General features: G+C 53.1%; 1 protein-coding gene across 1 annotated transcript; it reads right to left on the bottom strand.

The window, feature by feature from the left end:
* Positions 1-6,312: 6,312 nt before the first annotated feature.
* Positions 6,313-26,774, bottom strand: FOSL2 (FOS like 2, AP-1 transcription factor subunit). Its single transcript, XM_066266802.1, has 4 exons — positions 25,741-26,774; positions 14,983-15,234; positions 9,707-9,814; positions 6,313-7,332 (listed from the first exon to the last, which is right to left on the bottom strand). Exons 1-4 carry the CDS (start codon positions 25,840-25,842, stop codon positions 6,814-6,816), a joined length of 981 nt encoding a protein of 326 aa, XP_066122899.1. The 5' UTR covers positions 25,843-26,774; the 3' UTR covers positions 6,313-6,813.
* Positions 26,775-27,374: the final 600 nt, after the last annotated feature.

The following is a 27,374-nucleotide window of genomic DNA, read 5'->3' as shown; positions in this document are numbered from 1 at the left end:
CCCTACCATTTCAAATGTGGTTCTGCAGCCCAGAGCCCAGTGGTTGTATAGAATCGAGTTGCACCAGTCAAGTTTATAACCGAGGTCAGTGGATTGAACCACTCAAGCTTCCTCCTTAGTTCCTGAGCACCTCGCCCCTTTTCTCATGCCTTCATATGCGTTGTCTCACGCAGTCGCCCAAGGGACAAATGCGGCTGAATGTCTTAGAAAACACCGGCTCCGGGAGGATTCCCTTTCCCCTTACGTGGCGGCAGGCCAATGAGCAAAGGCAGTCAGATGACAAAGTGGTACTCACTTGGGGGACACTAGGTCCAGCAAAAAGGGATAGTCCTAGGAATTCCTTACCAAGACTTCTTTCCCAAGGGAGTGGACTCTACTTCATCCCTAAAACTCCCAACTTTGTTGGAAATGTAATCAGTAAAGTTTGCCACCAACCCAGGTCTCTGAACAGGTTTGGGCCGAGATAGCCTGGACTGAGAGGTGACTGTAAAATTCCCTGACAAAAACTGCTAGGTTTGGGAACCCAACAAAAGTGGCCCCTTGTTTTTCTCAAGAAAACAAAGACTGAGCACTTACGGCATCACGGAGAAGGACTGCTCTGTCTCCATCTAACAGGCGCTGGCGACTGTCAACCTCTCATTCAGTGGGGGTGAAGAGGCAGAAATTTTAACAGACAAAGCAGATTTCGAAGTGTTACTGGAGGGTGAGAAATGTTATGGAAGCACCTGGGCCTTAGAGGCCTCATAGCCACACAAACACTGGCTTCTCCGGCCAGCATAGTCCGCAAGGATCACGGACGCTGATGAACATCACGAGCACCTGCCTTTCAGACACTTACATCACAGGGAGACATGTGGGTTGCTCAGGAAAACAAAGGTACCATAGAGACGCCCCAGACTCTTTCTGTGTTGTCTTCTCAGGCAGAACCAGTCACGAGGAGGCCTCTGGCTAAGACTTCTGAGTGCCCCATCCCCAAATACCCCAGGCCCTCTCAAAGGGGAAAGGAGATATTGTAACCCTTCTGATGTGGGTGCCCATGATACCATCGTTACCCTCTCCCTTTACCGATGAGAAAACTAAGTCTCAGAGAAGTTAAATGGCTTTCTCCCAACCTCAACAGCCAACAAGGAGTGGGGGCGGCCTAGCGGTCAGGGCCCCTCTGACTCATAATCCAGTGCTCCCGGGTCCCCCAGAGGATGAGGCCCGCACACCAAGCTTGTCTGAGCAGATCTGAAGCAAGTGGTGTCACGTGGAGGTCTAGTTCTCAGGCAGCTGCCGACCACTATGAGCATTAGCTAATGGCAGGTGTGCCTCCCTACCATTTCCACCACAAGGACCAAGCACTCAGAACAACACCCCCCATAGACCTCGGGTTTCCTGGTCCCAGGACAATGGCGGTCTGGCTGATGTTTCTGCATGTTCCACACATAACAACCCGTGTCTTTTGAAAAGGAAATCTGGAGATGCGATTGTTGCACTTATTTGTGTGCCTCAGCTGTTTGCAGGGCCCTTTCCTGTGCATGATCTCATTTGACCACGTGGACCATCTGAGCGAAACCTTTGAAGATTCTTGGGTTTCCAGAGACAACCTGTTCAAACAAAATACTCTCAGGAAGGGACAGAACCTTGACCTTTTATTGGCTCACACCTTGGTGGTAGTTGGCAGCTGGCTGAGAACCAGGCCCTGAGAAGTAGGGAGCAGGACTGGGAGGGTCAAGAGGACAAAACAGCACTAGAAAGGAGGTGGGGGAGCTCCAAGCCCCTCCCAGGAGCCCGCCTCACAGTTTCGCAGAAGGAAATTCCCGACCAGCCATTCCCTGCTCCCTCGCCCACCAGGGACACCAACTCTCCACACCAAGCCAACAGGAGGAAAGGCTAGAAGGAAAAGAGAAGTGACAGGAGAGATGAGACGAAAAGATGGAATAAACCAACCATAACAGACTCTTCAATCTTAATTCATTTTATTCTACAAAATGCTACTCAATGGAAAGTGTTAAAGCTAATCAAAAATAAAAATAAAAAAGCAAAGGAAAAAAAAAAAGGTCTCAATATGTTCTTTCTACCATAGCAGCTAGCTTTTCTAGCAAGCTTTTCTTTAGTGCAAATACTGTAGGCTTGTGTTACAGTAAAATAACAAAATAGGAATTTTAAAAAAAAAGACAAGAGCAGAGATACTCCTCAATTTTCAAAACTATACAAAGAATTTTCAGTTCACAGTCCTGCCTGGGGAGGCTTATAAGCCTTTCCAGTGGGACCATTTCACCAATACTCAAAAAAGAAAAGAAAGAAAGAAGAAAAAAGGATGCTCAGGAAGGTAATGAAATTCCTCATGGGGCTATAGGAATGTTGTACAAGCTGTTTGCTTCCAGGATCTTAGAGCAGACTTCACTCCACATCACTGACACATCTCAAACACAGACGCACAAGGCTCATCACTGTCCACTATAAACCGATACACTATATATGCATTCCCTCCCACAGAAGACACCCTGATACTTACTCTTTATACAAAAGTGAATATTTTCTTCTTTGACAGCAAGTAACCACAAACTAAAATAACTGGAATAAACTTTTAATCATACAGAGAAAATAATTTTTAAGGGACAGGGCAGGATCTTTTCTTGTATTCTCTAACAATGTAGACTTCTTGGGGACCACTGTCCCCAGAGGAATGACAATTCATCTTTAAAAACAGAACTTTTTTATACAGTTTATACAGCACAAGTCACAAATCGTTTTAGAAACGAACAAACAAAAAAAGCATCATTAGCCTAAATTTGAAAAAAGTAATAAGGAAGAGAGGGAGAGAGGAACTGAGTACTTTAATGCTATCTGTTTCTATTCAGGCATGGTACAACACAAAGATGTAAACATTTAAAATAAATAATAAAATAAATGTCAATTTCTTCTCCCCTTCCCCTTCCCATGCCCTCCTCAAAATCTGACCCAGCCCCTCCTGAATATGTCAGCACTGGAAAATTAAAATCTTTTGTTGATGTACAGCCAAAACACTAGAAGCATGAGAAGATGTCAAATTAGTGGTGGGATGACTGGGTTTCCTTTGTAAAAGCTGCAGGAGGACGTGGGCACACCTGGAAATGTACACACACACACACATACACACACACACACACACACACACACACACACACACACATGCACACACATACCCCAACCTGTCAATAAATAGTGAGATGCTGGCTTTTAAGACAAATGCCAAAGACTCAACAAGCAGAAAGTAGCAAGATGCCTTTACTTACATTTTTAAAAAAGAAAGTTATACCTACCATTTATCCTATTGGTCCACGAATTCTATAAGGACTCAGGTTACCCCTCCAACCATCTAAGGGGTGCAAATGAGCACATCACAGGGCAGAGAGAAAAGAAGAAACTTAGAGGTGGAAGGGTATCTAGGGGATCGGTCCTTGGGAACAAGCCTCCGACTAAAGACAACCTTGCCTTGGCTATTTTAAGAAAGACTTTCTCATCTCCAAGTTTCTGTTTATCCATTTCTTAGGGGCCTTTAATAAGGGATGCCTTCATCCTTTAGTCTCATCCTAAAGAGGGCGTATATAAAAGTGCCTAACACAGTGCCTGGCACATAGTAGGTGCTAATTCCTTTTCTTCTTAAAGGGGCCACACGGATATCTGATCAGGAAGAAAATCAACCTGAAAGTTAAATGGTGAGATTACAAGGAGCACTATTGGTCCACCAAGGACAGGGTAGAAAAGACCCAGTGCACCCTGAGGTGAGCCCACTCCTACACTGGGAGCCAAGCGGAAGCAGAGAGGAAACTCCTTTCTCCAAAGCCCGAGAAAGGAAAGCAGCAGTCTCTGATGGCCCTTGGCTTACAGATGCCTGTACGACTGGCCACAGTGGACACACCTGGCCTTCTGCACAGGCGGAACAATAGTTTCTTTCTGAAAACCTCCCCAGTGAATTCTCTGCTTAGCACTGGCTCCAGCAATTTTCTAAGCTTCACCTGGGACCTCCTCTCTTTCCTGTGTCAGCAGCTGACCCCATCCACCCAGCCAGGAAGAGGGCTGTTCCCAGAGAGGCCAGCCAGGTGGCCAAGATGACTGTGTTTCACACTAGTTTGTCAAGGAGTGCCTGCCCTGTGCTGTCCCAGAGCTGCCTGCAGCCCAACTGGAGTCCACACCAGCTGCCTCGTGGCTGGGGGACACAGGGGAAGCACAGCGGTTCCCAGCCCAAGCGCACAGCTGCCCACGGCAGCTGTTCCCTTAGCTGGAGCCGCGGAGGAGGAAGCAGCAGGCCTGGTGTCTGGCGATTCTGGAGCAAGGGGGTGTGTGCACATGAACCTGGAGAACAAGCCAGAGGAAGTAACTGAGGATATGCTCACGGCTTAGGCGGACCAGTCAGCCTTCCCCATAGAACCTCCACACCACCTCCCAGAACAAAGCCGGAGGGTCCTGAAAGGAACGCAGCTTGGAGGCCACGAAAGTCCCGTGAAGTGATTGGGTTTCCGCCTTCTGCTGGTCCCAAAGCCAACACAGCTTGAAATCTGAACTAAAGCCAAACTCCGTCTTAGGAAGGTTCAGCCTGGCCCCAAGTCACAGATTGTGACCTGCCTTGGGATCAGTGCTGTGCAAACTAGGGCATAAAGGGACTTTTAGAAATGAAACACCAGAAAGCAGCTTCATTTAAGAGAGAGGAGATAGATATATAGATATATAAATATATATATCTATTTTATATATATATATATATATATATATATATATATATATATATATTTGAGCAAATAGTTCCCACTTAGCCACAAATACCACTAAATACCACTTGAGATGATTGAGCTCTTCAGAGCTGAGAGCACCCAGTTTTCTCTGCCCGCCTCCTGCTACCCCTGGCTGACTCCTGCTTCTCAGATTAATCTGAAGCCAGAAACCCAACGGCCCATGCTGACTAGGTCCAACTCTCCCAGAACTTCTGGAAATCGGGAGGGCAGCATCACAGCCAAGAAACATAGGAAATAACATTTTAAAAGTATTTTTGAACAAAATCTTTTTTCTTTTCATCTCGTCTCCTTCCCCATGTCACTTCGTCCCAGTGGGCCCTGTATCTAAGTGCGCGCCCTTCCATCTGCGTCTAGTGCCTGGTACGTCGGTAACGGACATCGAACAAGGACCAGCACAGAGGCCTGGGTGTGCGAAAGAGCAGGTGAGCTCTAAGTGTCGCCGCTCTCTCCTTGAACCTCCACTGGGTTTGATTTAAATAACAGCTACATAGTTTTAAGTTATCATACAATAATCTTCAGAGCTGAATCACAACAGCGGGGCGGTGGGAGGGGGGTTCTCTCCCAGAGCACTAGCCACAGAGGCCAACTCCGGAAGGTCAGAGGAGCTATGCATGGGGGAGATCAGAAGGGCGGGAGGCAGGGGCCGCTGAGCTGTGCTCATTCAGGGCCAGGAGGAGCCCTTCCCCCTCTCTACCTGTGGGCAGGGGGCAGCTCTCCAGCAGAGAGAAACATCACCTTTTATCTCCCCCTTCAGCAGTCCCCAAGAATGGCGCATAAACCACAAGTCATAGCAACAGCTCTGGGCCAGCTGTTGGACGCGAAGAGCACACTGGGGTGAGGGGTTTGGGGGTGGGGGGTATAAGAGAAAGCACTTGACCCATCAGACAGCAATGGGCACATCAGAGACATGAGCAGCCAGGCCAGGGCAAGCCAGGTACCAGGGCTGGTTTGAGGTGAATCCCGCCTCCCTTCTCTGCCTTCCCATCCACAGCAAAGGTGCCTTTGAGGCTTGGGGAGGGGCCACCTGGCAGCAATCTGGGGAGGGTCCACGCTCATTAAATCTCTGTGGGTGGCGTCACCCTGACAGCCAGGGTGGGGGAGGGTGGAGCCAGCAGGAGTGATGTGTGGTTCCTAGGGAGGGACACCTCCCTGGTCTGAGAGAAGGGTCCGGGGCAGAACGGCGAGGCAGTAATTACAGGAGATGTCCTGCTCAAGACACCAGTGAAGGGAAGCCGGCTAGAACACCGTGTGGCTTCTTGGCACTATTCCTGGCCTGTTAATTAGGCGTTTGGCAAACGCAACCTGTGGCCCGGCTGTCTCACTCACACCCTGTCTTCTGGCCAAGCTGCTCCTCCAAGAGCCATTTCCGAGGATGAGGAGGAAGGGTCCTGCGAGCCTCCCAGTGACAGCAGCATCTCGAGAGCTCAGAGAGCTGTGCCGGTGGCGCTGGAGATGGACCGGGGAGTGTCAGGGGGAGGGAAGTTTCTGTATTGCACATTGACTGTCCCCTTCTGGACAAGTCATCCCCAGCAGAAGAGTCACCTGCTGCCCCATCTCCAGAAATGAAGAGTTTTAATATTCAGACCACCCAGATGAAATGTCATGGCAAATTTGATAAAAACCAAGAGGAAGTAAAATTGACACTGGGGGGGTGGAAGGGGCAAACAGATGGAAGGTGAAACCAAAAGGCACCGAGCATGCTTGGTGGGGCGGGAAAGGACACCATCACTCCAGAGACACGTCATAACAGAGGGACAGGAATGGTCCACACCAGCTTCAGGCTCCTCAGAAACCAGAGAGATGCTCGAGTCCAATCAACAAAGTTCTCAAGGCTTTTCAAGAAACAGGATTTGATTTGCAAGGTGAATGAGGGAGGAGGTTCTGTGACTTCCAAGTGATCATCCAAGTCCTCCAGCGCCTCATTGCCAAATCCCACCTAGGTCTCCCCAGAGCCAGGAAGCTCTGTGCAGAATCCCCTCTGTGCCCTCTCAGCCCTGGAGCGCTCGCTGCTGGTCCCTGGGAAGGAGGCAGTGATGAGGACCCCCAGGCAGCTGGGTTACAGAGCCAGAAGAGTGGGGGAGTTCAAGGAGTCCGACGACTGGTCCCCACTGCTACTGCTTCTGCGGTGAGCCTTGGAGCAGGACTCGGAGGGCGACGCGGGAGACTCCTGCTCCAGGACGCTGGGATAGGTGAAGACAAGGTTCGAGGTGCCCGGAGTGATGGCGGGTGTGGAGGTCACCACGATGGGGGTGTGCAGGGGCTCCTCCCCATAGAAGCCCCCAGCGATGCTGATGGGCTTGATGACAGAGCGCTGGGCCTTGTCCAGCCCTGCCGACGAGGACGAGGGGCTGTCCTCCTCCAGGGGCTCCTGTTTCACCACGACAGCGCCTACTCCACCACCTCCACTGCGCAGGGGCTGCAGCCCGGAGGCCGGGGGCGATGGGCGCTCCTCGGGGCTGATCTTGCACACGGGCCCGTGAGCCACCAGCATGAATTCCAGCTTCTCCTTCTCCTTCTGCAGCTCGGCAATCTCTTTCTGCAGGCCTGACTTTTCCTCCTCCAGTTCCTCCGTCTCCTACGGGAAAAAGAGAGGGATGTAAGGGACAGCAGCCTGCCAGGGACCTTTTTGGGGTGGGTGGTGGTGGTCAGGGTTCAAATCCAGGCGAGCACGGGAAATCCAGCAATGTCTTCAGAAGACCAAATGTGAAAGCAGCCGGCTCACACCTGGCCGCAGACCCCACTGGCTGTGAGTCACCTAGATTCCTTTTCTTTCCTAAGCTCCAGATTGAGAAAGGAGGTGAGGTGGCACAGAGGAAAGGTAAACTGCCACCTGGAGTTGCCATGACCGAGGGCTTCCTTTGGGCCAGGCACTGTGTTAGCATTTTACAGGCCTTATCTCACTCAATCCTCTAGCAGTTCTTTGAAGCAGGTTCTATCATCAACTCATTTTGCAGGTATGGAAACAGATTCAGACAGGTGTGTCAATTTGCCCAAAGTCACAGAGCCAACAGGTGGGTGGCCCAGATTTGACCCCAAGGTGTCTGACTCCAGAGTCCAGAGCCCATCTGCAGATGCGTACACACTAAACTCCAAGCTGTCTGACCTGGAGTTTAGCAGTGGAGACTGTCTGGACACACAAGCCCAGCACACTGCCTGGCTTGTAGGAAGCGTTCAGTCAGTCCTGGTCAGCTCATCACAGCCCCTCTGCCCTTCTCTGCTGATTTCAGAAGAATGCGTCCCAGGACTCAGAGAACCCTGCTCAGCATTCAGTTCAGCCCTGCGCTTAACGGATGAGGAACCTGGCAGAGCGGGCATGTGAGGACGCAGGGTCCAACTGCAAGGGCCTCAGCCCCTTCTCTCACACAAAGCCAGAGCAGCAGCACGTGGACGTGGAGGGGTAGTCGTGGAAGACGAGAAGGTGTGTGTCACCCGCCTCCTCCCCACTTTTCCCTTAACACAGGTTCCCGTTCAAGAACGAGATGACACGGGGCCAGAGGTTCACTAACTGGAGTACAGCACATGCTGGAGTAAGAAAAAAGTTTCCATCTGTCTCAAGGGTCTGATGAACGTCATGAGCTTGTGAGAGGTTTCCTGTGGAGGATGTGGCTCAGGGGCCTGGGTGGCTGGGCTGGGGCGGCGGGGGAGTGGCTGGCTGGTGTGAGGCTTCTGGGGCAGGGAGGGGAGGGAGGCAGAGGGCGGCAGGGGCGGGGCTGCTCTGGGGCTGGTGGCCAGGAGCACCCCAGGTAAACCCAGAGGGCCTGGCTCCTTGGAAAGTTGGCAGAGCAGAGGGCTCTCCTGGGGGTGGGGGTGGGGGTGGTCTCCCCACGAGTGCTGATCACTCACGGATCCACCTCAGCTGGCAACAGAGAACACCCACTCATCCTCCCCAACTTGAACTAACACATCCACGGGACATTAGTACAGGCATCACAGAATTCACGCCGAACACATGCCGTATCCCCACGCGAGGGCTGCAGGCTAGGCAAAAGGCAGCTGAAGTAGGTGAAGGGCACCTGGGTGGATGACATAAAGTGATGGGATGGACAGACAATGTGTGATTTCCAAAGCCTTGTACTGGCTTGTCACTGTAAGGACCACCAACAGTCTCCCTCATCTCCTCCTCACTTTGAGAACTTCCTACCCAGAAGAGTCAGTCCTAGCTTCGGGCTTCCCCCACACGGCAGACAGCCCTTCCTCTAGAATGAGGCTCTGGAGGGAGTTAGGTTGAAAGTCTGATCTGACGTTGGTCACATCAGACTTTCAGGCAGAGCCATGGGCCCCCAGGTGTGGGCAATTAGGCAGCAGAGGAGTGTGACTCACAAGGCAGAATGAGGTACCAAGGGCCCAGTGTCAGGCTCAGAGAAGAGGTGGAGAATCCACCTGCTGGTGAAGGAGGAGAAAGCCCCAAGATAGTACAAACTCAGCCAACAGGTGACCTATTTTTGACACCCAGAGGCATCAAGACCCCCGCAGAGATGCAGGAGGCCTGAAAGTAGCCCCCCCCCCTGCCCTGCCCAAACCTGGCCACTTAAGCCAGGCTGGGCCACGCCTGCTGGTGGTAGGGACTGCCGGCTGGAACTGGGGAGCAGCCCTGTAGCGGCAGGTCTAGGCTTGCCTTGGCTCCCAGCAGCACCGGGCAATCCCGGCATCATCTGCCATCTGTCACCCGGGAGCCACAGAGGATCTGAGAGCAAAGAATGCTCAGGCCCTGGGTGAGAAAGGACCCTCGGCCCAATGAGGATGTCCAGTTCTTCTCTCTCTGGGCCCTGGCTGGTGCCAAAGGCCAGCTCCCTCTGTCTCTTTCTTTTCTTTAGTCAGGCCTACACTACCCTGTGTGCTCAAAGGGCAGAATGTGCATCTCCACTGACTCAGCTGCAGGCCACTAGCAGTCGAGGAGAGAGTGGGAGGGCCAGGAGCCCTGGGTGCCCACGCCAGGCAGAGCTCCTCACCGCCTGCAGCTTCTCCGTCAGCTCCCGGCGGCGGTTCCGGCACTTGGCTGCAGCCAGCTTGTTCCTTTCCCTGCGGATTCGACGCTTCTCCTCCTCTTCAGGGGACAGCTGCAGGCCAAGGCAGAGGATCGTGGTTAGGTTCAGTAAATGGTTCACCAGCTTTTTGTTTCCTAAACTGCAATTTAAGTAGGGCAGGAAGCCCCTCTGGGACTGGGGAGGGGAGGGGAGGGAAGAAGGCTAGAGAAGTGTGGCCAGGCTCAGAGGGCCCTGAGCCTGCAGCTCATTATTGTCTGGCCACCTAGGAGGAAACTTAGAGCTGAGCCCACCCTGAAGGTGAGGCCCTGCTGAAGGGAGATCGGGCAGCAGTGGGTCTGGGACGCACTGGCCCAGGCACGATGGCAGCAGCATTTGTCCTGTCAGCCCTGATTCAGTGCCGAGGCCACAGAGGAGCGGGGACTGCTTCCCCCAGAGAGTCCCCTCACATCAGCCAGGCTTGGCCCCACCCATTAGAGCAGCTTCTTCCAAACCCAGCTAATTACTCCTCCCATTACTCTGCCTGCTTTGCAAGCCTTATTATCCTCATTTTGTTAAGTAGCTGGGCCCAGAGTAAGAACCACCTAGGGGGTTGTAGGGGGTTGTTCTGTTGCTAGAGGGACGGTCAAGGATGCTACCCCACTCCCAACTTCCTCTGCAGTGCCAGCTGCTCATGGTTCAACCCCGAGGACCCAGCCGTGTCCTGACACAGCGCTAGGCTGGACGGGATGGGCGAGAGGAGGAAGAGCCCTCAGGCACATTGACTTCTGCTGCCCACCACATCCGCTCATTAAACAAACAAGCACCTCCCATGTGCCAGGCATGGTTTGAGGGGTTCGAGACTTATCAGAGAAACACATGAACAGAAAATCCCCCGAGGAGCTCATAATCTAGCTTTTTACAAGTAGGCTGGTTAGGGGCCTGTGACTCATGCCACAGGGCAAGAACTCTGCTCCATTCAGCAGTGTGCTGAAGCTCTGTTTACACAGAGCCCTCCCAAGGTTATGACCTAATGCCCCTTGCAGGCAGAGGGGACACAAGGAGATGGCTGTGGGCCAAGGCAGAAGGCAATTCAAAAGGAAAGACCACCCCATTCATTATCAGACACTGACGGCACACCTGTGTGCCAAGCACAGCAGTGGAGGCTTAGAGGATTCCTGGGGAAGAGGACCTGGGTCCTACACTCTAGGACAGGGGTCGGGAACCTTTTTGGCTGAGAGAGCCATGAACGCCACATGTTTTAAAATGTAATTCCATGAGAGCCATACAATGACCCATGTACCTTACATATTATCCAATAAAAATTTGGTGTTGTCCCGGAGGACAGCTGTGATTGGCTCCAGCCACCCGCAACCATGAACATGAGTGGTAGGAAATGAATGGATTGTAATACATAAGAATGTTTTATATTTTTAACATTATTATATTTTTTATTAAAGATTTGTCTGCCAGCCAGATGCAGCCATCAAAAGAGCCCATCTGGCTCGCGTGCCATAGGTTCCCGACCTCTGCTCTAGGACATTGGGCAGGTAAGTCAAAGCTACTTTTAGAGGGGCTGAGAGAAGCTACCCCACTGAGGGATGCCCCTGGCCACCCTATGAGGGGGAGCCATGCCTTGAGCAAAGCCCAAGTCCCTGGGGTGCTCCCTGCAGGTCTGCTGCTGTGAGGTCCTGTCAGCAAAGCAGAGCACAGCAGCATCGGAGAGGACAAACCCCTCCCCATCTACACTAAGGTGGCCCTATGGCCCCACGAAGCCAGAGCTCTGTATCTCAAATCTCCAAACTCTGGCACAAAACCGTGCCAGTCCACCGTTCAGATGAAGTCTGAAGTCTCTGAGGCCATGTGGGCACAGACGAGCTCATCACACCTTCTCAGCTTTCAAACCCTCCCCAGCAGTTGGAGTGCAGGGCCCCGAGGGAGGTGGGAAGCCCTGCAGGCTGGGGAGACTTCCAGGGCCTCCCGGTGCTCTGCTGGGCCGTGTGCCCACCTCTCTGTGTCTGCCCTGGGACGGCCCTCACCCCCAGGACACCCTGCCCACACTCCTTCACCTCCTTGGCTTCCCCACCCCCTGGGATGCAGAGCCAGGACCAGCTTCTCTCTCACTGTGACCGTCACTCCTGCAGCAGCCTCCGGGTGGGATGCACCGTGCAGTCCAGCAGGTGACATCCCTGTGTGTCCCCAGGCCTCTTCCAAAGACCTGGTCCCACAGTCTAGCCCTGACTCCACTTTTGCCCCTTCAAGCCCCGGCCTCAGTTCCAGCCTCTGAAATCCTGTTTAGCCCAGAGAACCAAGGGCTCCACATTCTACCTTCTGACAGGTATCCGGCCAACTGGGAGCAAAGCACAGAAACAGCATTTCCGGACGGCCCTGGACGTATCCCCAAACCTCGAGCCTCAGGTGTCCCACGTATAAAATGGGGTTCACAGGACCTGTCCTGCCTGCCACGTGTCTGTGATGATCAGATGTGATGCAGCAAGAGTCCTCTCTACACTAGAAAGTGCTAGAAAGATGATGCAATGCAGAGGTCTCCTCTCTGGTGCTTTTTCTGAGTCCTGAAAGAGTCTAAGTGGACAAGAGACCCAGAGTCCACAGACTTGCTGCCTGGCTGACGTCACGAGGCCACTTGGCTGAGGCCCTGAATGCTGGCTGCTCCTAAACCCGTCTCAACCTGAGCCCAACAGAGCCACTGAGAGAGCCCGACGGCCCCACTGCAGTCCTGGGTTCAGGGCTCCCCTCGAGGTCCAGCCAGTGCCCTCATCAGAAGGCTGGCCGTGGTCCACTCTGCCCTTCCTTCCCCCTTGGCTGCTTCTGGACAACTCTTGGCCTCCTGATTGGCCTAAACACCTCTTCCCTATCTGGTGAGGTCTAGGGCAACTTGTGGGAGCTGTCGGCATAGGAAGTGTTCAGGGTGGTGACATCAGCACGGTTACAGCTTGAGTGTGTCAGCACCACGGTGTACCCACCCACAAGCCACACACACACCCTCCCCTCCCGGCCTCCTCAGTCACAGCCACTGGCCTCAGAGGGAGCCTTGGGGACGTTCTGGAGCAGGGCAGTCAGAGACCAGGCTGGCTCCTGGCGACAGTCCCCTGCCCCTGGGGGTGGGGGTCAGGAAGGCAGAAGCAAGCTCCAGGGAAAAGACCCTAGGTCAAGAAACCACAGAGCCTGGTGCTAGGATGCTACCGCCCAGGCTTCCTCCAAGCTGCCGGATGATTGTCTGAACTCTTAATTGACAATGACGCTAAATAAAATGCCCCTGGCTCCCTCCCTCCCTCCCTCTCTCTTGAAAAAGGAAGGAAATTTTCCAGACAGATTGTCTTAAGGCACGCCTAGATGGTGTGGTGGGAAAACCACAGGGCTGGAGGTCAAAGGAGGTGGATTCCAGTGCTGGCTCTGCTCTAACTTGCTGTGTGACCGTGGTCAGGGGGGCCCTTCTCCTGTCTGGGTCTTCGTTTCCTCATCTGTAAAATGGGTACAGATGGAAAAATTTAAAAGCTGGTCTCCAAAATCCCTTCCAGATATAGACTTCTCCATTTGGCGTGAGCTAGGTCCAGAAAACAAAGCGTGTTCGGCACACCTTGCTTTGTTGACCTCATAGCCCCAGAGTCCCTCTCACAAACCTGGCTGTCCCTCAGGAGTCACACACGGGGAGAACCCAGCTCATCAGTGACTGTAGAGCTCGGCACCTGGGGCCCCCTGCAGGAAGCACACTTATAAAGGACATTTCCAATCACTGCTACTGCAATATTTACAACTGCAATTATGGAAAACAACAGTGGGGGGACTTTTGGCCACTGGCCCCAAGAGCAGGAGCGCAACAGCAACTGAACGCTGTGTCTATTACAGCATCTCTGAAACACACCGCCCAATGTCGCCCTGCGCGGGTCCTGCTGTCAACAGAACAAACCACCAGGCAGTGGATACAGGGCCCAGCTTTGCCCTCAGAGGAACAGGGCCCCTGCGAAAGCTGCCAGCTCCCTGGAGAGTGACCTTGAAATTCTAAATATCTTGGGCACTGTTGGCACTGGACCCATGATCATCCACCGGGGACCGTGCTTGTCTCGGAATACTGTGGAGACGAGGATCCCCGAGTGGAGAGGTGCCTACGCTGTACTGGAGTTCTCCAGGTTAACACTTCGTCTGAAAAAGGGGTTCCACTGCTGACGCGTGTTCTCTTCCCTGGACTCAGGGTGGCATGGTGCTGTAGGGAGAACGCCACGCAGGGAGTCCAGGGACCTGGGTTCTAGTCCAGCTTCCCATTCAGGCTGAGGGGCCCCAGGCAGGTATGTCTGGGCTTTGGTTGTGTTGTCTGTGAAGGGGGAAGAGATGGGGCGCTTTGACAGCTCCTCCCCTCCTTTCTAGCATTATGCATGATTCTGAAGGCTCTTTCAGAGTCAGGGGGCCGTCGCTGCCCTGGCTCACTGCTGATGCCAACAGTGGACCTTTTGAGGGTTGGGTGGATGCCACAGAGAGACCCCCACTTTCTGGAGTCCCTCCCAGCCAGGCTCAAAGCGGAGCCCCGTGAGGAAAACAAGGCTGATGTCTGACCTCTCAGCCTTACCCCTGGTCAGCTGAAGCGGCTGCACAGGCTCCAGGGACCCCAGTCCCTACACTTCCGGAACAGGCATTCCATGCACTTGAAATGAGCTCCTGATTCGAGGGGGAGGCCTGGGACACCGAGGTGGAATGTGAAGGACTGTGGGAAGTACTGGCTAGAGTGTGGCCCTTTAGGTCTGCAGGGGTCAGGTGGAGGGGGGATTGTCTGCACCAGATACTGGAAGACAGTTGAAGGTTAATCCCAAAAAGCTCCTAGCCAGGGTTCACTGACTATTTGTCCTGTGGCCACTCCGCCAAGGGTCAGAGAAGGACACTGCTGTAGGCAGACCTTAACAGCCCTTCCCATTTGCCGACACCACACCACTTACAATGTGCGTTCCCACACACGACCGCATTTGAGTGGCAGCAAGTCTTGGCTGGCAGACCCCAGAATCCTCATTCTGCAGCTGAGGAGACAGACTCAGAGATTCTCAGGGACACGAGTGAAACGACAGAGCGGGACCTGACCCTCAGGTCTCCAGCTCTGCCTGCAGTGATGACTGTCATGGGCTCCTGGCCCCAGTTCCCTCTTCTTTCCAGTGATCCCAGAACACTGACCCTGCTCCCCACCAGTCTGCAGAAAAACACACCGGGTAACAGGCCTGAAACCACCGACGTGGCTTTTCTAAGGCTGATCTGAGCTGTACCTGCTCATCTCTCCTCCTGCGACCCACTGTGGTCCCGATGGTCTTGATGACACCAGGTCTGGGGAGGGCCATGTGCCCGGGGACAGAGGCCAGGCCCGGCAGGGGGCTGTAGGGGTGTGAGCGGGGGTACGGGTTGGACATGGAGGTGATCACTGTGGGCTGCACCATCCACTGCAGGTCCTGGCTGGTAGTGATGGCGTTGATGGTGGGGATGAAGGCACTGCCCGAGCCAGGCATATCTACCCGGAATTTCTGAAACAAACAGAAAAACAGATTGAGCCAAGAAATACTGAACAAAACAGAACAAGCAGAGACAGAGGCAAAAACCAGCAGAAAGCAGGGTCAGAGCTTGAGGGACCGAGGTCAGAACACCAGTGGGCTTCCACGGACAAGTCCTATACAACCAAGAATTAGGGGAGTCTATTCCTGGGGCCCTGTGTCTGGTTGATGCCCTTAATGAAGTCCTGGAAATTCCATTCCTGGTGGTCATCTCCCAAACGGCTCCTAGGGGAGATGAGGTCCCTAGCCGCTGACAAACAGCAGGTCTCCTCTGCATCTCTCCAGGGTAGCATGTCCACTACCTGCAGGAGGGCAGGCCTCCCACCTGAGCCTCTGGGTCACCTGCCAGTCATCCCCCAGGGCAGCCACCCAGGACCCCGGGAGGAAATTTGCATACCAACAGCTTTGGAGCAACAACAATCACCAGGAAGCTTATTGTGCCTGCTTTTGCTACTTGACAGACAAGATCAGAATGGGGTGGTGACCCCAGCAGGGTGCGCTCGGGTCCTTGGAAAGGTGTCCTCCCTTTGCTGCCAGACTTCCCCTCGCTGTCCTCAACCTCCTCCTTGCAATGTTCACTACCCACCTTGCTTGGGACAGACATGCTGTGCCTCTACCTATCTCCATATCTGCCTGTGTTCACAGATGCACCTGTGGGTAACTCTGATGCTGCTAACTCAGACTTTGCTCTCTTGATTTATGCCCAGACCACGCTGCAGAGCTCTCTGGAACATGCTGCAGGAAGCATTCTGTTTAAAATATAAGATGATGACAGAGTACAAAAGCTAAACTGGGCCCTACTCCTCAGCAGCCGGGCTTGACCTTTCTTCAGGGCAGCTACTAGAAAGTGAGAGAAGGAGGGAGAAAGGAAGGACACCCCCCACCTGCTGCTACAGCTTTCAAGGAAAAGGTCCCCTAATGGAACCCTCATCCTCAGAAGATTCCTGTTTCCTCAAAGATTGTGTAAATCCCTTCTTCCCTAATCTGGTGGGTAAAATGATGACAATAATAATAACTAACATATACTGAGCATTTACTAAATGACAGGCACCACGGTAGTGTTTCACCCAGATTACTCATTCACGCTCCCTCACAAGGTAAGAACTGCCATTATCTCCATTTCAGAGGCAGAAATTTGGGCGTAAAGGGATTAACCTATTCCAGGCCACCCTGCTAATAAGCAGTGGGGTGAGATTCAAACCCAGTTCAGCCCGACAGGGCCCAGTGCTCTTACACACCGTGCTGCAAACTTCTGTAGCATAACTTCTTCCTTCCTCCAAACCCAGCCAAAGTGCTGGTATCCACCCCTACTGCCTCGGCCAGAGCACCAGGTCCTCACAGCCAAGGGTCTCAGACAGGCCTCCCTCACCCCTGGAGGCCCACAGGTCTGTCTGTCCCCAGATGAAATGGCGCTATCATCTGCATGCATGCTATAGCACCACCTCCCTCTCCACCCCCAACCCCCTTCTGGCCCAGTCACACCAACCAGGATTAGAAGTATCAGCAGCAATGGCAGCTGCCACCCCCACTGCCTCTGCCCTTGGTGATGACACCTAGGCTCCTGCTGTGTAAATGAAGTCAAGCCTAGCGAACCTCACTGGACCTGAGAGAGCTGAGGACCCTTCCTTGCTCCCCTTCCAGGGGCTGTACCCCAGTCTGGGTGGCTGAGTGTGGCTGCCTCAATGCCCAGAAGGCCTCGGGGCCCCAGGCCAAAGGCATTCAGTGAAGAGTGGCCAGCACAAGGGATTCAGGGCTTCCATGAGGAAGGCTACCCAGTGCAGGGAATTCTGGGATTCTGTGAGGGGAGCTGCCCGATACAAGGGGTTCTGTGTCACCTCGGAAGGCAAGGCCAACTGGGTGTTTTATCAGGAGCCGACTGAAAAGAAGGTGTATGTGGGTAGGAGTGTGTGTGTGTGTGTGTGTGTGTGTGAGTGTGAGTGTGTGTGTGTGTGTGTGTGAAGGAGGGAAGGATTCCACTGGGAAATGAGGAGGAGGATTTCGAGGAGGCCAGGACTGAGAATGTGTGCAGAAGCATGAGGCCTGAAGAGCTGTGTTCTTCCTGGGCCGCCGGACGCGGGGTGGGGGGCAGGAGTCAGCACTGCCCTGGGAGTCTGCAGGCCTGGGTCTGAGGCCTTGGAAAATCACCAAGGACTCAGTTTCCCTGCCTATAAGTGGAAATCCTAACACCAAACAGGCTGCACTGTCCTGAGGATTAGATTAGTAGCTACTTGTAATCACAGGCTATAAAAGCACCCCAGTGGCTCTCGGCCCTGCCCGCACATTACAATAGTCTGAGGAGCTTCTTAAACACCAATGCTGGAGCCAGCCTCCCCATTACAATTCTAAAATAACTGGTTTGGGGTGGGGTTCTGATAAGGTATTTAAAAAAAAACACCCGAGGCGATTCTAATGTGCAGCCAGGGTTGAGAAATGCAGCTTCCAATGACTGGAAGCAAGGCAGCAGCATCGTGTCACCGCCTGTCGCCACCACCAGCACCATCACGTCACTGGGTATCACCACGGTGTCTGTGCACCCTGCACAGGCGGCTCCAGGGAGAACTGCCAGCTCCCCACTCCCGGGAAGCACCCAACATTTTTACTCCATTTCCCTTCCCAAGCCGGGCTCCGGGTTCGAAAAGCACCCGAGGCATCCAGCACGTGATTCAGTGTGACCCTCCACCTCTGCAGGGACCTGTCAACTTTCCTCGGGAAAAGCACCCAAGAAATTCACTCCCCATTCCAACCAACAAAACAGCTCCCGTTTCAGTCTAGGCGGAGCAAGCAAAAAACCTGAAGCTCTGCTTGGACAGTGAGCTCCCTGGGAATAGTGGGTGACTCTCTGTGCCTTGTGGAGCCCCCCAGTCCGCTCACTCCGTGGTGGCAGGCCACAGAATGTGCTCCCTGCCACCAGCCTGACTCCTTGCAGCAGTGGCTTGGTCTAGACAAAACAAGACAGCAATAAAAGCAAGACAGTGGGTAATGACTACCTCCAAATGCATGTACAACTTGTTTGAGAGGGAGGCAAAGCCATCTGGGTAGCACACTGGCTCTCCATGGCAAGGAAGACAGTGTCCCACCGCGGAGACAGGGGCTCGGATAAGAGGGCTGTTTGTCCCCCAGAGGAGCCTCTCGGACACACAGGTTTCAGTGACATCTGGCAGATGTGTCTTGTCTCATTTCAGAAAGTATTATTCAGAGAGCGACACAGGGGTAGGAGAGAAAAGGTGAGGCTAGGAGTTTGTGGTCCCAAAAGTCAGCCCAGTATTTGTCTGTACCAACAGACCCACGAGTCCGTCAGAGGTCACACTGCAGATGAATCGTGGTTTCCTATGAATGGGCTAACACTGAACAGAAACTAAGACAAGGTTTCCCAGGTGCAGGCAGTAGGGGGGTTTGAGCCTGCTGCAGCGCCACTTGTGTGCTGGGGGGACGAAGAGCTGTGTTCTTCCTGGGCCGCCGGACGTGGGGTGGGGGGCAGGAGTCAGCACTGCCCTGGGAGTCCGCAGGCCTGGGTCTGAGGCCTTGGAAAATCACTGAGGACTCAGTTTCCCTGCCTGTAAGTGGAAATCCTAACACCAAACTGGCTGCACTGTCCTGAGGATTAGATTAGTAGCTACTTGTAATCACAGACTATAAAAGGGGGTGGGGGGGAGACCAAGGAGGTAAGCCAGGACCTCACCTGACTCTCCTGGGGCTCTCCAGCCCCCCTGGAAGCTCCATTTCTAGGGACAGAATCGAAGATGCTGGATGCCCGTGCGGCATTCCAACCTGGCAGAGCCTCCAGATGCCATATTTAACTGTGCCGTCCTGTCCATTTCTGGGTGGGCAAGAATGGGACAAACTGGACCCCACTGACCTCTTAGAGAGCTTGGCATAGTTTTGCTTTAAAAGGCCAGAGAGTGAATATTTTGGGCTTTGTGGGCCATACTGTCTCTGTCACAACCACTCGAGTCTGCCACTGTAGGGTGAAAGCAGCCACAGACAAGGTGTCAACATGCAGGCAGCTGAGTGCCAGTAAACCTTATTCATAAAGACGCCTGGGCCATGGTTTGGGGACTCCAGTTCTGGAGGACCATCTTCATCTATGCTTGAGTTTGGGGGAAAAGAACAAAGAGAGGAAACAGAAGCAGAAAGCCAGACCCGAGGTATTCCTCCAACCCAGGGAGACTCGGGAGGGGCTCTCGCCAGACCCGAGGTATTCCTCCAACCCAGGGAGACTCGGGAGGGGCTCTCGCCAGACCCGAGGTATTCCTCCAACCCAGGGAGACTCGGGAGGGGCTCTCGCCAGACCCGAGGTATTCCTGCAACCCAGGGAGACTCGGGAGGGGCTCTCGCCAGACCCGAGGTATTCCTCCAACCCAGGGAGACTCGGGAGGGGCTCTCACCAGACCCGAGGTATTCCTGCAACCCAGGGAGACTCGGGAGGGGCTCTCACCAGACCCGAGGTATTCCTGCAACCCAGGGAGACTCGGGAGGGGCTCTCGCCAGACCCGAGGTATTCCTGCAACCCAGGGAGACTCGGGAGGGGCTCTCGCCAGACCCGAGGTATTCCTCCAACCCAGGGAGACTCGGGAGGGGCTCTCACCAGACCCGAGGTATTCCTGCAACCCAGGGAGACTCGGGAGGGGCTCTCACCAGACCCGAGGTATTCCTGCAACCCAGGGAGACTCGGGAGGGGCTCTCACCAGACCCGAGGTATTCCTGCAACCCAGGGAGACTCGGGAGGGGCTCTCGCCAGACCCGAGGTATTCCTCCAACCCAGGGAGACTCGGGAGGGGCTCTCGCTCAGCTTGCTCTCCAGACCCTGAAGCTGAAGTCTGAACCCTTACACACCTTGTCGTGAGTCTCTGGCATCAGCACCTCCTTTCCCCTGCAGCACCCTGGATTTACGGGCACTGTGGGCTACGCAGTCAGTAAGTACATGTGTCCTTGTCCCATGGCCGGAAAGGACAGCTTGGAACAGAGAGCCACCCAGCTTCACCAGATCAGAGAGGTCTCTGCAGCCCAGATTTGGGAAGATGACCCTTCTGAACTTTACACAAGGGCCCTGGATTCAGAAGTGAGGGTTAGCCCCACAGCCTCCTGCAGAACTAGGGTGTGGGCTCCCATTCCCTGCAGCCCTGGATGGGGCAGGGCTCCGCCAGTAACTCCTGAGCTGAGCAGAAATGGCACTGAGATGAAGCTGGGGCTGGTGTTCTGGGCCCGTTCTCCTGGCCAGACATTTCTCCGTCAGATTGTTTCTAGACTGAGCCACCAGCATTCAAGCCATGAACCCCATGAATCCTGTGACCTCTCCCCACGGGCAGACAGGTATGATTGTATCTGTCTGGGAAGGGATGGGGTTCTTTCCCTTTAGAACCCCCCTTTTTTGTTTCGATTCCCAGCACAGGTAAAGGAAAATTCCAACATCCCAGGCGTCTGGCTCAGGGGAAGAGGAGAAGGTAAGCACAAATGCTCCCTCATACAACGCTGGGTCGCCCTGATGAGGCCCACCTAGTTTGACTCAAATGTCCTCTATTTTTATTGAACTCGGGTTGTTCCCCAAAGCTTTCTATATGGAATTCAACCGATCTTCACAGATCCAGCATTGAATACCACTTTGACCTCTCATTCCTATCTGAGGAAAGCTACTTATGTCACCATGGAAATAGTTGCTAATAACTCATAGTTTCCCCAAATTTTACAGTAGAAAAACACTATCTCGGGTAAACTGCCTCCTCTCAACTTCCTGTTTTTGGCAGGTTCACTTGAAAGAACCACGCTATCCTTTTTTACCTGTCAGCCAGGATAAAAAAATAAAAATCAGGGAAGAAAAGGAAAAGCAAGGAACAGAAGTAAGAGGCAGATACAGTTATTCTGCCAGGTTCCCGTGTCTTTCCTCCCAGGACCATTCTGGCCAGAAACCCCACTCCAAAATATAGGAAATTCTCTCCACTGTCCTGTGGACACCTTTTGTGCCTCCAGCAATCCTCAGACATATCTTCACTCTATGGGAAGGGCATGCCATCTCCCCTATAACCACAGCAGGGTGAGCTTGGCCAAGTCACTGCCACGTGACAGGGTGAGACAGTGCTGGGCCAGAGGACTCTTGTATCTTCCCTCTCCAGCCCAGTGAGGTGCAGAGGGATCGAGTTACTAAGTGGGGTTTGGGACAGATATATTTGCCTCAATAGGGGCAGCTGCCATCATTTCGAAATGGTGTGGCCAACAAAAATAATATATAGAACATGAATGAGACACAGCCACAAAGTAACAATGTCTTTTTCTTTCTTGCAACAAATAGATCAGAAAGTTAGCTTTCTGAATTCTCAAAACCAGTATTTTTATTCCTGTTTGAGAGAGAGAGAGAGAAGGAAAGAGAGAGAGAAAGAAAGAGAGAGAGAGAGAGGAGCAAACAAAAGCCCTAAGGTATAGATGGCACAGGCGCCTGCTTTGGTATGCCTCGTCCTGGTGACTGCTCTCCCAGGCAACTCTGACACCAAGACCAACAGAATTTGGGGTCACACTCTGCTTTGAACACAGCCGGACCACCCAGACCTTATATGTCAGAGGTGGTTCCTTATATATCAAATCTCTTGATAATTTCCAACTATCAAACTTACCCTCAAAGGACAAAGACTTGTTAGCAAGAAGGATTTCCAAAAGAATTTGCTGAAGGCAATTCCAAAAGAGGGGCGTTGTAAAACCCTTCTGAGTCTGACTAATAGCCCCAGCATTCAAATAAGTATTTAGTCTCCTCCAGGAGCAATTATGAAAGGACAACAGGGTATAAGTTCTGGTGTGTTTGCATTAAGCTAGAAAAGAAAACAAACGAGGCAGCTAACTTTACACTCACCTTGAATAATAAGGCAGAAATAAAGTAATGGAAATGCACGCAGGGGTCGGGAAAGGAAGATTCACTGCCACTCACACAATACATGACTGCTGTTTCACCCCATTCCCTCTGATGAAAAAGTGACGCTGACTTCCACCATCAAGAATCAGCAGAACAGACAAATTCTTGGGATAACATTTTGTTTGATCCTAATCTACAATAGACATCTGTAAGCTCAAGGCAAAAAAAAAAGAAAAAACCAACAAACAAAACAAAAAACATACCTCCCATCTTCCCACCAATTCTGAAGACCACCCCACCACCACCACCAAAACAATTCTCACACAAACAATTCAAGAAAACAAGCGTTGCCCACACAGGAATGAACAGACATCAAAACAGGGAAAGAAAAATAGCACTCCTTTTCAACCAGGTTTTATTTTAAACAAACAAACAAAAAAAGTGTTTTTTTAAAACTGTATCTCAAAGTCAAGCAGTTCCTTGTTAACCACTGTTAAATGTATGCCATTTATTTGCCCTGAACTAAAACGAAAAAAAATCCTAAGAATTTTGAAAACTCACCAAGTTAACTCTCTGGAGCTGGAAAAATACATTTCCCCAGATGGTTCTTCTAAGAATGTCCGGTAGGGGGCACCAGAGAGGTATGATTAGGGCTGACTTGGGAATCACAGTCATTTCTGGTAAAAGTTCTTTGATGTGAGGAATGTCCCAGCCTGGTACAGTTGGCAAAAGTTCACTCCGGGAAATTCTGTGTGTGTGTGTGTCTGTCTGTGTCTTGGGAAAGGGTGGTTGCTGAAGATGAGAGGTAGTCTGGTATTCCTTGATTCCAAAAAAGAACTGTCCCCTGTGATTCATTTTCACAAGTTATCTAAGGAACAAATGCAGCCTTGGAAAAGTTCTGGGTCTTGTTTTTGTTTTGTGTGTGTGCGTGTGTGGCTTTTTTTGTTGTTGTTGTTCATTAAAAGGGGGCCCAGCTGATGAAAACAAGTTATGAAATGACCTATGTTTGTGTAACTGGCTGAGTTGCGTAATGCTCAGGCACTGAAACCGTAATAGTCAAGCAGCCAGGCAGGGCTTATATCTGGTAGGTGTTTTCCTAGGAAAGTCAGGAGAGAGAAAACAACAACAACACAAAGAAAAAGCCAGGAGGGGGAGGTGTGTGCAACTATTACTGACAAAACAAAATCACCAATGACCAACGTCTGAGATTAAAACTATAACTGGAACAGGAAATATTTCTCATGCTTCAAGTTCCTGTCATATTTAAGAATAGAGGTTTTAACAAAAAGTTATCTTCCTCCCGACCCTCCCAGTCACTAGAACTCATGACCCTGTTAAGATCAAGCCTTATGAAGCTTGAGAGGAGAAGAAAGTTCTGGGTTGAGTAAACAGCAACAAACATCAGGAATATTAGACCCCACAAACAAAGAGATCAGGAAAAAATAATTTTCACTTGCCCAAGGAAAAACCAGAGAACAGTGGTTTACAGTGATTGGTCCATTGAGACGCCATAGAGGAGGAAGGCCCATCTTTAACTGCCAGCAGTCTCCCCGTAAAGGAAGCTGAGAGAAATAAAGTGATTATAGGTTTTATCTAGTATGTAATAAAGTTACCTCGAGATTGGGTGGGGTCATAGACTGTTAAGTAACCAAAGCCTCTTATAGTGAGTCCTTAGGACCATAGAACAGCTTTGCTCAAAGGCAGAGAGATGATGGATGGAAAGACCCTCCCCCACTCCACCCACCCCCTCCCCACCACAGTGGACAGGTTGGGAAACTTGTCTGAAGTGGCATTACCTTGCCAATCCCTCTCATTTGAAAGGTATCCCACCCAAGCTGCTGGGCCAAGGAACAGGCATATATTCAAGAACCCCATGCACTAGTTATTACTAATTGCAAAATCCTCATGTGTTACAGCATGCTAGGAATTAGCCAACAGCTGCTTTTTGCTTTGGTAATGAGGCCCCATTACACTCTGCTGGACTGAGTTCTCTTCCTTCTTCCTAGCACTGGTTTCCTGTCTGATTTTCTTCCAAAACAGGGAATTGCCTCCGCTCATATCCTGGGCTCAAAGCCCTAGTGACACAGATTATTCAATCGGGGCACTGGTGTCCGGTCTGACTTCCTATCCAGGCCCTAGGGTTAGAGCAAAGCCAGGCGGCAAGATTGTCATATTTCAATGATGACTGTCACAGGAACGGCAGCCAAAGAACAGGCAAGAAATCAAAAGATTCCTTCCTGATTCAGGAAGGAGAGGGACGTTAGGGGATTCGCTGAATTGGAGGGAATGGGTATAATGACTAAAACCCCTTGCCTAATGATATTTGGATTCAATACAAACCACCAACGGGGCTGGAAAGCAAACAGTATCACTTTTACGATAAGATTTTAAACTCATTGCCTTAGTGCTCATTATTAAGGGTAGACTAACTGCAACCTCCATGCACAGACTAGGCTCTCTACAGTGGGTGCTTATGGGGAAACTAGGAGAGGTAGAGGGAAGACACAGAAAAGCCATTTTGGGGACTCATCATGTGTGGGTAATCACTTTGGAACAAGGTGATTCAGATCCCAAAGAGAACCTTGTTTCCATTTTATTCTCCCACAGAGTCCATCTCTCCCTGGAAGCCCACCCCAGCCCCTCCTGGCTGGCTGGCTTCTACAGACCACTGCCACACCAAAGCAACTCTTGCTGCAGCCAACTTGGCTAGAGACTCTGCAGATCCTGACCAGTGGGCTTTAGTTTATGGTGCGGTGGCTTTGTTAAGCCAGCTCTCTCACAAGTCTGGGGGGTCGGGGGGGCTGCTGCAGGCACCCCCCCAACACCCCCCCGCACCTTTCTGGTATTTATAGACACACAGATCACAAGCACAATCCCTCCAGTGCAAACCAGTCCGGCTGCTTTAGAAACAAGTTGTTTTTCTGTTTCCAGAACCACCCAGGAGCTTAAGCGAGGTCTCCTTCCCCTCCACCTCTCTCTGTAGGCATCCTTGCCCAGGTACCTCCACTTCTTCAAGGCACCCCTTCTGATGCCAGTGCAGGCTACTGCTTTGACCCTACCAGGAGATGGATGGGCACGGAGCACACAGGCGCCACCCGGAGCCAATCAAGGCTGACCTACTCATTCCTGACCTTCGCACCTGATTCCCAGAGCAGCAGCCCTCACCCTCATTCCGGGTTACTTGAAGGAGCCCAACCATGTTTCCAACTTCCCAAGCTCTTTTGGAAATTAACTAAGACTGATGGAGAGATGAAGAGGGCTTTCCCGTAGGAATAGGGTCCCGAATGTCTGGAGGAGGGTGCGAAGATTTTTTTTTTCCCCACCAAGGAGAGAGAGGGAAAGGGGGTGGAGGATTCCTGGGAGAGGAGGTAACAGGCTTGGTGCTCAAGGAGCTTGTCTGGATAAGATGTAGTATGAAGGAAAGGGTTTGTTGGCTTTTAAGTCCGCTCCTTGCTCCAGTTTTTAAAAAAGAAAAGTGATGGAGACGAGCAGGACAAAATGAAAACTCAGAACTTACAATGGTGGCCCGTAGGAATTTTCTCGCCAAGCCAAGGAAGAGAAATTTAAGCAAAATAGGCAATTGCAGCGAGCAGAAGGCAGGTGGTCCACCCGCGCCGCCAGGTGCACCCGGGTCCCGCACCTACCTGCTGGCCGCCGCCGCCGCTGGAGTAGGACTCAGCGTGCGCAGGAGAGCCGCTGCTGCCCCGGGACGAGGTGTCAAAGTTCCCGGGATAATCCTGGTACATGATCCGCGGTGGGGGCCCGAGAGGAAACAGGGTGGTTTTCTTTCCCCGCCCTCGCCGCGGCCACGCACCGGGTGCTGCGCGCTCGCTTCCTGCGGGCCGCGCCGGGGCTCTAGTCGGTGCGCCCGGGCTTCTCCCTTACAGCGGCGGGCGCGGGCCGGGAGGCGGCGACACCCCGGTACAGTGGCCCCTGAGCGCGGGTCGCTGCTCTTCTCTCTCGCTCTACGAGCGCCGCGGGACCGGTTGTCCACCCAGTCCCTCCCTCTAAAAAGTCAGCGCGTCCCTCGGTCCCTCCCCTGCGCGCGCCTCCCGCCCCCGCGCGCAGCCGGAGCCCAGCCGGGACCGCCGGCTCAATCAAAATTTGGAAATTCAAAAAGAATGGGAGCCAGCAAGTGACGCCTGCCGGGGCTGCGGATCCCCGATCTCGGGAAGAAAAAAAAAGATGAAAAGAAAGGGTTCCCGCTTGGAGAAACTTCTATTTCCTCCTTTAGAAAAGGAGCTGAAAATAAACTTCCTGTGGCCGACGCGCCGCCGGAGTTTCGGAGCGGCTCGGACACTTGACTAGGAGAAGGCAGCCTGCGCCCGTCCCGCAGCCTGTGGGGTTCAAGCTGAGAGGGACGTGGTCCGGTTCCCTGCGCCGCGGCTCTGGCGCCCGGACTTGCACCCCTTCTCCGGCGCCCGCTCCTGGACCGGCCCGCCTCGCTGGTCAGCGTCTCTCTCTGTCTCCCCCTCTGTCCCCGCCGAGCGCCGCTCGCTTGCTTGCTGGTTCGCTCCGAGCCCCTGCGCTCTGCCCGAGATGAGTCACTACAATGGCACGAGTTCAACTCCACACTCTTTATTCTCCAGCCCCTGTACCATGTGGATACACTCAACGTCAACCCGACTCCACCTTGCAGGGAGGCTGGGGGAGGAGAAGGAGGAGGAGGAGGAGGAAGAGGCGCGGGAGGGGGCGGGCGCAGCGCTCCCCGCCCTGCCCGGGCTCCCGGCCGCGCTGACGCCAGCAGCACACCCCGCGCGAGGAAGGAAGGTGGTGGCGAGGAGGGGGGAGCAGCTGGCCGGCGCGGTTTGAGGGAGCAGAGGCAGCCCTAGCTCTGGTCCGCCCCCGCCCACCCCCCGGGGCCCAGCGCCCATGGTCTGTTCCATTGGCGCACGTTGCCAAAGATGGTCATTTGCGTTAGAGGACGCAAGTGCGGGTTCCCTAGCTTTTGGGTGACGTGGAGTGAGAGGGATTCCCTTGCCGGCTCCTAAGCGCGCCCGCAGCCGCCCCCCCCCCCCCGTCCTCCCACGTCCTGGGAAGGGGCGCGGGGTGCGGCCCCCGAGAGCGGCCGTGCGGGCCTCGGCGCCGGGTTATAGAGAATAATCACAGTCTTGAGGAGCGAGACGGGCGGTTCAGTGCGGCGCCACCGCGAGGCCGAGAGCTGGGCGCGCAGAGCCGCTCGCAGGGAGGGCGCGGCCGCGCGTGGTCGTCGGCGCCCTCCGCGGCGCCGCCGGGTGCAGTGGGAGCCCTGGGTGCGCGGTGTACCCGCGCCGCCCTG

The sequence above is a fragment of the Saccopteryx bilineata genome, chromosome 3 (genome assembly GCF_036850765.1).
Source record: "Saccopteryx bilineata isolate mSacBil1 chromosome 3, mSacBil1_pri_phased_curated, whole genome shotgun sequence".
NCBI classification, from domain to species: Eukaryota; Metazoa; Chordata; class Mammalia; order Chiroptera; family Emballonuridae; genus Saccopteryx; species Saccopteryx bilineata.
This window is presented reverse-complemented; position numbering and strand designations above follow the sequence as displayed.